The sequence below is a fragment of the Salvelinus fontinalis genome, chromosome 4, assembly GCF_029448725.1.
Source record: "Salvelinus fontinalis isolate EN_2023a chromosome 4, ASM2944872v1, whole genome shotgun sequence".
NCBI classification, from domain to species: Eukaryota; Metazoa; Chordata; class Actinopteri; order Salmoniformes; family Salmonidae; genus Salvelinus; species Salvelinus fontinalis.
Window position 1 is genome coordinate 36788891 of NC_074668.1, and position 11382 is coordinate 36800272.

General features: G+C 45.2%; 1 protein-coding gene across 3 annotated transcripts; it reads right to left on the reverse strand.

Annotated features, from left to right (window-relative positions):
- Window positions 1-36: 36 nt before the first annotated feature.
- On the reverse strand, window positions 37-9646 carry dnajb5 (DnaJ heat shock protein family (Hsp40) member B5). Of its 3 annotated transcripts, none has more exons than XM_055919992.1 (4): window positions 9058-9646; window positions 7399-7651; window positions 6104-6759; window positions 37-344 (listed from the first exon to the last, which is right to left on the reverse strand). In XM_055919992.1, the coding sequence occupies exons 2-4, from the start codon at window positions 7607-7609 to the stop codon at window positions 111-113; spliced, it is 1101 nt and encodes a 366-aa protein (XP_055775967.1). In that variant the 5' UTR covers window positions 7610-7651; window positions 9058-9646; the 3' UTR covers window positions 37-110. The 3 variants fall into 3 exon arrangements, with proteins under 3 accessions (XP_055775967.1, XP_055775968.1, XP_055775966.1); XM_055919993.1 differs by lacking the exon at window positions 9058-9646 and adding an exon at window positions 8312-8546; XM_055919991.1 differs by lacking the exon at window positions 9058-9646 and adding an exon at window positions 8586-9031 and having other exon boundaries at window positions 38-344.
- Window positions 9647-11382: the final 1736 nt, after the last annotated feature.

An 11382-nucleotide genomic window follows, 5' to 3' on the forward strand; every position in this document is an offset into this window, starting at 1 on the left:
TTGGGGAAGGGAGGAGTGTGGGGGGGGGGGGGGTAATGAGTCTGGGGGGTTGGGGAAGGGAGGAGTGTAGGGGGGGTAATGAGTCTGGGGGGGGGGGGTGGTGTGTTGTCCTAAGACTGGGGTAGGTGTTGTCTGATGATCTCTCTGGACTGGGGAGGGATCCTGTCTGGGAAGCGAACCGTGAACTCTACGATGAGGTCGCCGCGCTGAGTGGGGCTCTTAGGGAGGGGCAGGCCCTCCCCCCTCAGCCGCTTTACCATCCCCGGCTTGATGACCTCATGGCAGGATAGCGGGATGACGCGGTTATCCAGGGTGGGAATGTTCACCGTACAGCCACACAGTGCCTGGGGGAGGGGGATATGAGAGGGTTTACTACTGTATCATATGACACAAGCATGTTTACTATATGACTGCTTCATTACAACAGTGATTCTCAATCTGTTCCTCTTGGCGTTGCACATAGTTGTTCTACTCACACCCAATGATGACAAAATCATATGTTGTTAGTTGTTCATTAATTCAGTGATTAAGGATAGGTGAAAACGTGTGTTTCGGGAGCTATGGACGTAGTAAACTAGTATCTGTTCCAGTTTAGCAGTCTGGAACACAGGTTCAACTGGAGAACATTAGAGAACATGACTTGGCGCTCAGAGTGGAACAGAATGACATCATCATCTACAATGGATCACTCCCTCTCTGACACTAAAACAAGTTTCCCGAACTTGGAAAACCCCAGTGTGTGTGTGTGCTTGTGTGTGTAGCTTTGATAGTTGGGGGGGTTGTAGAGTGCACAGGAGGCTAATTTTAGAGTGTGATCTCATTTCTACAGCTACTGAAGTAAGACCGAATAAGCTGAGGTCGTGGTCACACACACACACACACACACACACACACACACACACACACACACACACACACACACACACACACACACACACACACACACACACACACACACACACACACACACACACACACACACACACACACACACACACACACAGAGAGAGAGAGACTGAAACATGGGTGTCCACTGATCTTAGGTCTGTTTTGCACCCTACAATTAAGTAAAAGTAAACTGATCCTAGATCTGCAACTCCTACCCAGAGCAGGCAGCACACCATACTAAACTCCAACCCTAACCTAGGGCCAGGGTTGGGTAGTAGCTGAGTAATCAGAATACAAAAACAAAGTAACTACTCAGCTTGGATTAATTACAAAAATGAATAATCTGATTATACTTGCATTCTTAAAAACAACTGATTGCATTTGGGATTACTTCATCTAATCTCAAGAGGCAACATTTGTAAAACTTTGCCAGCATTTGCCCACTTTCATTTAGCGCACCCTCAAGACTTCTCACACGCTCTTAAAGGTTCTATCGTTCTGCTGATCTCTCATCAAGGATGGATGGCTTCTTTAGTATTAAACTGGTTGAATGAATAGGTAAGGCTTGCAAAACATTTACACCTAGCCTTCTGGTCAGACAGTCGTCATAGAGTTCCTGCTTGCTGCGTTGCACTTTCACTCTTTCTCCGTTGTGAGCTCTGTCCGTAGCAGTAGAGAAACGCTTTCTGATTGCGCAATATTTCAAGACACAATCCCAGAAAAACACTGAAGAGAATTGGGTCCCAGCGTTCTGTAGGTCTGAATTCTATTGATCAACTCTTACTATTGAACATAGGGCACTCACGTCGGCCATTCAAGGTGACCACATAGGCCTATATATTACATTTACTGGTGTAAATAATACGGCAGACTATCAGTAGTCTAACTATCAGTAGTCTAATATTAGGCTAGATTTATTGTTTGCAATCTAGCTAACTACTTCTTAATTTGGGAATTAGCCCCAAATGAATTTGTTTGTGATTTTTGTGCCCTAAAATAGTTACTTAATTTCTATTGAACAAAAAAAAATCTACAAATGCTGGGACTGCATTTTGACAGTTGCTATACACTAGCAACAATTGCCTAATTGTCAAACTCAAAATTCGTGACAATTTAGGGTGTGCATCATAAAAATATCTGGAATTGTGCATTCAAATTAATTTATTGATCATACCATTTCATTCTAGTACTTAATGAAGCAGGTTGAATTACTTAACAAAATGATTAGGCAACCCGTTTTTTCTACTGCGTGACCCCGCAACAAAATGTTGGTGCGACCATATTATGGGCTGGTCCCAACAACTGAAAATGTTGGTATGGAGCCGTGTGACTATGCTCTCACATATCAAACATATGAGTTGTAGGATATTTATGCTCTCACATATCAAACATATGAGTTGTAGGATCTTTATGCTCTTACATATCAAACATATGAGTTGTAGGATATTTATGCTCTCACATATCAAACATATGAGTTGTAGGATATTTATGCTCTCACATATCAAACATATGAGTTGTAGGATCTTTATGCTCTTACATATCAAACATATGAGTTGTAGGATATTTATGCTCTCACATATCAAACATATGAGTTGTAGGATCTTTATGCTCTCACATATCAAACAAATTAGTTGTAGGATCTTTATGCTCTCACATATCAAACATATGAGTTGTAGGATCTTTATGCTCTTACATATCAAACATATGAGTTGTAGGATATTTATGCTCTCACATATCAAACATATGAGTTGTAGGATATTTATGCTCTCACATATCAAACATATGAGTTGTAGGATATTTATGCTCTCACATATCAAACATATGAGTTGTAGGATCTTTATGCTCTCACATATCAAACATATGAGTTGTAGGATCTTTATGCTCTCACAATAGTCCCTAATTTAGAAATACTAATATTACTCAGTTAAATAATACTGTATTAGGTGAGCTTTTTTTATGTTTTAAAATATCTGGTAATCCCAAAGTAATCCAAAAGATTGCGTTACTCATTTTGAGTAATCCAAAGGATTACGTTACTGATTACTCTATTTTTCCATGTAACTGTAATCAGTAACACATTACATTTTTAAAGTACTCCGCCCAACACTATCTAGGGCTGGATTGAATCAGTAGCGGCGAAGATAAGCATGATTGAAATTTGAAGACAATGTTTCCGCGTTCACGGTTACTGCATTCTCGGTAAACGCTGCATATGTCGCCTCAATCAAAAATGACCTTTACATTTCAACCGCGCTACAAAAATTATATTCTGCGCTATGGATTGAATCCAGCCCCTAGACAAGTTGCCATGACACTGGAGGCACACAGACAGCTGACATAAGGCCAGTCTAATGATGTAAGCCTCAGCTCAGACAAGGCAGCACCAGAATAATATATACCACTCCTGATAAATTCAAACTTTGATTAAGTGCAGTAGGCTTACAGTTTTCCAGTCCCAATTCAATAACATGAAACTATTTTGAATTGTATGTTCCAGTTTAGTGCTTACAAGTTGCCCAATCAGGTGTCAACAGTCCCAGTTAGCAGTTGCCTAATCCAGTGTTTACTAACCCCCGCACCTCAACCCTCCCACCTGCCAAAATATAAGGCATCCAGAAACTATTGCCTAAGCGTTATCACATGCTATGTTGTCTTTGCCAATGCATATAGCATATTTCTCTGTAATATCAGAAGTCAAGTTCCTCTTAGCGTTAGCGATAGCCTTCTAAGTATGATCGTGTGTGTGTGTTCTTCCTTCCTGTTTTTCACACTGACGCTGAATGGCAAACTGTCCTGATTTAGAGAGAACAGCCGGAGAGACAGCAGGGCTTGAAGCCTGCAGTTACAGGTTAAGGCCACCGGCTCCAGTGATGACATAAAAGTCCAGACTCCAGACATCCTTGGTAGAGGTCATAGAATGGTCATAATGCAGAGGTAACAATTGTCTTTAGCAGACTAAAGAGCCTTCAGCTCTGCACTCTGCAACGTAGCTCTCATTGGGCTTGTTATTGTTAGACCTAAAGCCTGTGTAAAACAGAGGGCCTAAAACCAGCCAGTGTAGCTAGCATAGGGTCTGACCCAGCTATTTTAGGGCCAAAACCCAGCCAGCATAGCTAACGGAGTGTATACAAGCAGCCAGCCCGTCAACAGCGCCCAGTGCCAGACCTCTGTAATCATACCTTCCTGTTGGATGGAAGCAGAGCTCCCTGGCAGCTCCAGTTAAACTATATTTTTCAGATAATGGTTCAGATTACCCAAATCCCCAATACTCTCTCTCCCTTCAACATCTCCCCTTCCTCCCTCCTCACCCCTCTCCGGTCTCTCTCAGGTCTCTCTCCGGTCTCTCTCCGGTCTCTCTCAGGTCTCTCTCCTTCACTGGATCTAAATGAGCATTTATTGTCTTTACTGGATATATTAGGGGCTTGATTCAATCCGTATCGCAGAAGTTCAGCACTATAGCACGTTTGAAATGTTAATCAAATAAAAATGTTATTGGTTATACACATATTTAGCAGATGTTATTGCACGTGTAGAGAAATGCTTGCGTTCCTAGCTCCAACAGTGCTAGGCAATGTTCCCACGTGCGCAAAGACTGCACTCACAGTAAACGATGCATATGTCGGTTTAATCGGAAATGACCTTTAAGTTTCAATCACTCGACAGCGCTGAACTTCCGCAATACGGATTGAATCAAGCCCTAGGTCTGCGTCCCTGATGGTACCCTATTCCCTATATAGTTAATGCATGAAGAGTAGTGCACTATCTCATAACTGCGTCCCTGATGGTACCCTACTCCCTACATAGTTAGTGCACTACTCTTCATGCATTATCTCATAACTAAAAGATATTTCTATGGCAGTATATGACATTAAGATAGAACAGTTTATGACAGCAGTAAAACAGGCCTACTGGTTAATGAGCTTATCTGAGCACTGCGGTACGTGTATAATTAATACAGTATGTACTTAACAAGCTCCTGTTTAGGGTCTGCCAGTCCATTAATTTAGGCAGAAGATAAATGGCAGCTATATTGGAACTATAAAAGAGTGTTTCATTTCACAGGCTGGTCACAGCTGAGCTTGTGACCACACAGGAATAGAGGTGTAATTAAATGAACTGTCTGTCAGAGTACCACCCTCACACCACAATCCTCTCTCTCTTGCTCTCTCTCTTTTGCTCTCTCTCTCTGTGTCTCTCTCTCTCTCTCTGATTCTCTCGGTCTTTCTCTCTATCTCTGTCTCTAGCTCTCTCTCTGTCTCTCTCTATCTGTGTGTGTGTGTCTCTCTCTATCTGTGTGTGTGTGTGTCTCTCTCTCTGTCTGTCTGTCTTTCTGTCTGTGTGTGTGTGTGTGTGTGTGTGTGTGTGTCTCTCTCTCTGTATAAAAGAGAAAGAGAGCTGTCTAAGTGTATAAATCGTTTATTGTGTGTTTTTGCACTACATGGTGAGTACCATAACGATTGTTGTGCTCATTAAAAGAGCTATCATAAAGGAAGACATATGAGGCAGGACAGGGTAGAGTGTGAGTGGGCCTGTCACACAGGGACAATACATTCCCCCGTGCTCACTCACACTGCAGCGGCAGAGAGACATTCTGCAAAGCACTCAGTCTGCCCACCCAGAGCTCAGCTCACTTCACAGATAGACTGGAGGGATGTGTTGAACAAGGTCATGTACTCAGAGGGACAGACTCTTTTAGGTGGAGTACCAATGTTTAACTGCACACACACATCTTCCACCACTGCCCACAGCCTAGTGCTAGAAACATGAACACCAGTGTACTGCTGTTAGAGGTGCCCGGGACTCTGAGTCAGAGAGAGTAGGAAAGAGTGAGATAGAGAGAGTAGGAGAGAGAGAGAGTAGGAGAGAGAGATGTGACTTTTGATGCTCTTCATTAGAACATCTCCACTTACTAAAATAATATTAACTTAACAAACACACCCTTGTGAAAACCTAGAGGCAGATAGAGTTTGAGTCTCCTGTAGAGTAAAACATTTCAAATCTTGTCTGAACAGATTGATACCACAGGCCTCCAGTTCTATGTGAATGTTCTGTAGGGTATTTGTGGATAGAAGGAGAGAGAAAGAAAGTAAAAGAGCACTTTGTCACAGGCTGCTAGTTTTGTAATAAGGTATTTGTGAAGACAAAGGCAGTGTGAGAAAGACAGAGCAACAGACAGACCGACAGAAAGACAGAGCGACAGACAGACAGCTCCTACCTCCTTCAGACTGATATTGCCTGTGTAGATGATATTGGCGCCGTCCCTCCTAAAGTGGGCGTGTCCTTTGTCTCTGAGCACAAAGGCGATGTCTGCAGGAATGTTCTCTGGGGTCTCGTCCCCCTCCTTAGGGAAGGTGATCTTGGTGCCCTCCTTCCATCCCCTCTTTATCACGATGTTCAGGATCTTGTCCTCCGTCCGGCTGCTCCTGCCATCAGGGTTCAGCCTCCGCCTGGTGATCTTCATCCGCTTGGTGCAACCATGGAAGATCTCCTCCAGAGACACCTTCAGCTCGTGGACGACTGGGGGGTCCTGCTGCCTCCTGGACCCCCCCAAACGCTCCGACTGCACCCCCCTCCTCCTGCCCCCGCCATGGCCAGGGAAGCCGTTGACCCCTCCGGGGAAGCCGAAGTGTGTGAAAGAGGCGAAGGGGTCTTCCTCATCCAAGTCTGTTTCCATGTCATGGTCGTTGGGGACCTTGGAGTGGACGCCGTTGGAGCGGTTGTGGTGGTTGCGGTGCGGTCCGAAGAACATATCGAAGGGGTTGGAACCGCCGAAAAAGGAGGCGAAGGTGGCATGGGGGTCCCCGTGGAAGGTGTAGTGGTACGACCCACCAGGAACCCCAGACTGACCACTACTGCCCCCTGCCTTCAGACCTGACCGAGAGGGAGAGAGAGAGGGCTGTGAGTACACACACACACACACACACACACACACACACACACACACACACACACACACACACACGTAGCCTAATTCCCCTTCCGTAGAGAAAGGAGAGAGTTAAATAGTTTTAGAGATTTGTTTACAGCAGGTAGGAGGGAGTTTGAGGAGCGGAGGCCCTGGAGGCATGAGTAGCAGTCAGAGCGAACCCACGTGGGTGAGAGAGTTCCCACGGGATCCGGTGGGGGTGGGGGGTGGGTGGGGGGGGGGGGGGGGGCAGTGGTCTAGCAAGAGCCTTGCTGCTACAGAAACAGATAAGACTACCCACAGCTAAACACACACACACACACCACCTCACTGCTATTCTTATCTGCGCCTCCGCATGGATTCAGGCTTATCTGAGAGACGCAAACACACTGTGGAAAGACCTGGTCAGACAGGAGAGAACACACAGTCAGACTGTCAGAGGGTAGAGGTGGAAGGGTGAGGTAAGGGGGATAGCTAAATAAAGGAGTCTGCTCAGTGTTCTCTCTCTCACACACACACACACATAACCATAAATGACTTCATGACAGTTATATAATCACACCGACAGCACTCTCATAATACTGAGCACCCTCTCTTTCTCTTACCCTCCTCCCCTAGCTGGTCATAGATGACCCTCTTCTTGGGGTCACTCAGAACTTCGTAGGCCTCAGCGATCTCTTTGAACTTGTCCTCTGCGTTGGCGTCTGTGTTCTTGTCTGGGTGGAACCTCAGTGCCATGCGGCGATATGCCTTCTTGATCTCCTTCTCGTTAGAACCCTTAGGGATACCCAGCGTCTTATAGTAGTCCTTCCCCATGGCAACGACCTTTCTGTGACCCCCAACACACACCCTGGCACTCTGGAGGTAGAGGGAGAGAAAGGTTACTGGGTTAGGCATACTCCTGGGCCTGAAAAAAACTGATCCACACAGCCTCTCTGGTGAGACACACACACACACACACACACACACACACACACACACACACACACACACACACACACACACACACACACACACACACACACACACACACACACACACACACACATTCTAAACACACGTGAGTATTCTAATGAATCTTGAAGTGTTTACTCCATCACAGATGATTTGTGGAACTTGCCATGTTGCTATGCTATGGTAATGTAGTAAGGTGTTGCCATGGCAGTGTAGTAAAAGCTCAAAGTTAGTGAATGTGAGGAACTCCCTACCATCTGGCACCTCTCAATCTGCTACACACACACACACACACACACACACACACACACACACACACACACACACACACACACACACACACACACATGCTATCAGTAGTCTTATAAAACCGCAGCCCTGTTAGCCTAAATATGACACTATGCGTCTGTCATTGTAGGCTACAGTCTGCCCTGTGAGCTATTTTATAGCTGGATAAACTACAACAGATGGTAGGCTATTTGTATGGTTGTTATTTAGGTTTTCCTGTAAATATCTTCATCACTGTGAATCTCTACGGTAGAAAATGAGACAAAGAAACAGCACCTGTCACCCATTATAGAGCCGATCTGCGCCGCACCGAATTTTGCTGTCGTTGTTCCGCCAGGTAGTCTAATTATAGACGATTACCGGTAAATATATCAAGAGACAACAACGCCTCTCTCAGTGTGAGAATCGAGCCTATCGATTGACCGATGCAGAAACCGGAGTGGTGCAACACCAGCTATTCCACAGGCTTCAGTGACAGCGGTGGAAACTGACAGTGAGCGGTGCGGAGAGAACACATATGAATAGATGGATGAAATTAAACGTTTCCTACCCGTTATAATTTCCAGCAGAAAAATCGTCAGATCAGATGAACATATCCCCGTCCCTCTTCTCTCCCGCCCTGGTATCCCTCTCCGGTCTTTATCGTGTGACGTCAGAGTTCAACCGCTCACCGGTTCCGAAATAGTTGGTGACAGAACAACGCTCTGACGTCAATTAGGCTAATAAAACCAAAACCCATGCCATTCAATCAGTGACTCAAAATCACATAGTTACGCGGTGTGGTTCAGGTTCAATTAAATAGACCTTCAACACTTATTTCCACTTCCAATGTTAAACTTCAGAGGAGAAATACAGCGTAGGCCGACAGCAACAACCCAATTCCTGTCCTGACCATAAGCTGAAATAGCCTAATAGATAGGCTTCTGGCTCCTGGTCAGAACTAGTCCATATCTACTTCGAGTTAGTCTAGTAAGTTAGTCCGTAGCCGGTGTGTTTTAGTAGCGGTTTTAGTAGAGTCTTACCGTATGCTAGTGACTGTCTCTGGACTTCACCAACTGTCCCTCGCCGCTCCTCCGCACGACAGCTGATTTGCGGTTCGAACTCTGCCAGTTCAAAGAGCAGCGCGCCTTTTTTCCAATCCACTCCGAGCCGATGGGAAAAGACAGCCTGACTGTCTAGATCATTTGTTGTGCTGATTGAAGCGTTTATCAAATTAACTTCACCCGAGTCAATTTATCCAATTAATTTAATCATTGATCCAGTCAGTGAGATGTTGGTTTACTTGACTTCCATTCCTGGGAGGAGATAAACAGTCTGAAGTTGAGGATTAGTCTACATCATGGCTCTGCTTCACTCTGAGAGAGCTGGGATTCTACTCTAAAAGAAAACAGAGACATATTAGGAGTCTCTCCCTCTGTCTGTGTGTCTGTGTGTCTGTGTGTCTGTGTGTCTGTCTGTCTGTCTGTCTGTCTGTCTGTCTGTCTGTCTGTCTGTGTGTGTGTGTGTGTGTGTGTGTGTGTGTGTGTGTGTGTGTGTGAGACAGAGAGAGAGACAGAGAGAGAGTGTGATAGCAGAGCCCTAGGCAGATGTATCCAATGCCCGTGGATGGTACTCCAGGCAGAGCTGTGATATAAACAGAGTTGGTACATGTGATCACTGGCAGTCAGGGACTAGAACTTTCCCGCATACGCACACGCAGGCAGGCAGGCAGACAGACAGACAGGCAGGCAGGCAGACAGGCATGCAGACAGACAGAGAAGCCTGAGGAATGAGTCAGTCTATCTCACTCAGCACAGAGACCAGGAGTACATTTCAATAGTCTTAAGTGGCTTCCTCTCCCTATGTCCTTTCCTTAATTGACAAATCTTACATAAATCTTACATCACTTCCATTCATCCAATGTTGTCAGTTCAGTACAAATAAAGAGGAGAGGCCATTTTAGACTACTGAGATGCAGCCTGTGTCTCCTTCCCAATCTTCTGCTCTATATGTACTGTATTTATATCTGTCCACATGTCTACCTCTTCTCCCCTTCCTTTCTCCTCTTTCAAGAGGATGTGTAATGTCATCAGTAGAGAGTTATGCTGTAAGAATCTTTTCTGTGACATTTTTACTGTTAAGGACATTAACTGCCTGCTCAGTACTTACAGCACAATTAAAAGAGGAGCTGATTATAGTTTTCATTCCTACATTATGCAATTTCCAAGAAAAGGCACTCTGTTCAGAAGCCTGTAAGCAGTAAATGTACCTCCAAGAGAGATAAGAGAGCCCAGAACCATTAGGATGTGGGGGAGGATTGAAGAAGTGGGATGGGTGGAGAGGTAGAGATGCAGGCATGTCACTCAAGGTCCACTCAAGGTAGACAGAGAGGGAAGGGGGATAGACAGAGACTAAGGGGGAATTGGAGAGAGAGAGAGAGACAGAGAGAGCCAGAGAGAAAGTAGAGGAAGAGAGCGAGAAAGTTGGCCCAGGTTTGGTCTGGCTATAGCTTGAGTCATCCCTTTCTCTTCAGTAGTGAGGAGGTGTGAAAGAAACGAGTGACTTAGTAGAGAAGAGCAGCTCTCGTGGGAGGAGTCTGTCTGATAAACCGTGCACAGGCATGCACGCAGCATGTACAGTGCCTTCTGAAAGTATTCAGACCCCTTGACTTTTTCCACATTTTGTTACGTTACAGCCTTATTCTAAAGTTGATTGAATTGTTGTTTTTTCTCTCGTCAATCTACACACAATACCCCATAATGACAAAGCAAAAACAGGTTTTTAGAAATGTTTGCTAATTTATAAAAAATAAAAAAAGGAAATATCACATTTACATAAGTATACAGACCCTTTGCTCAGTACTTTGTTGAAGCACCTTTGGCAGCGATTACAGCCTCGAGTCTTCTTGGGTATGACGCTACAAGCTTGGCACACCTGTATTTAGGGAGTTTCTCCCATTTTTCTCTGTAGATCCACTAGATCCTCTGGGGAGCGTCGCTGCATAGCTTTTTTCAGGTCTCTCCAGAGATGTTCGATCGGGTTCAAGTCCGGGCTCTGGCTGGGCCACTCAAGGACATTCAGAGACTTGTCCCAAAGCCACTCCTGCATTGTCTTGGCTGTGTGCTTAGGGCCGTTGTCCTGTTGGATGGTGAACCTTCCCCCCAGTCTGAGGTCCTGAGCGCTCTGGAGCAGGTTTTCATCAATGATCTCTCTGTACTTTGCTCCGTTAATTTTTCCCTCGATCTTCACTAGTCTCCCAGTCCCTGCCGCTGAAAAACATACCCACAGCAAGATGCTGCCACCACCAAGAGATAGTGCCAGATTTCCTCCAGATATGACGCTTGGCATTCAGGCCAAAGAGAATCTTG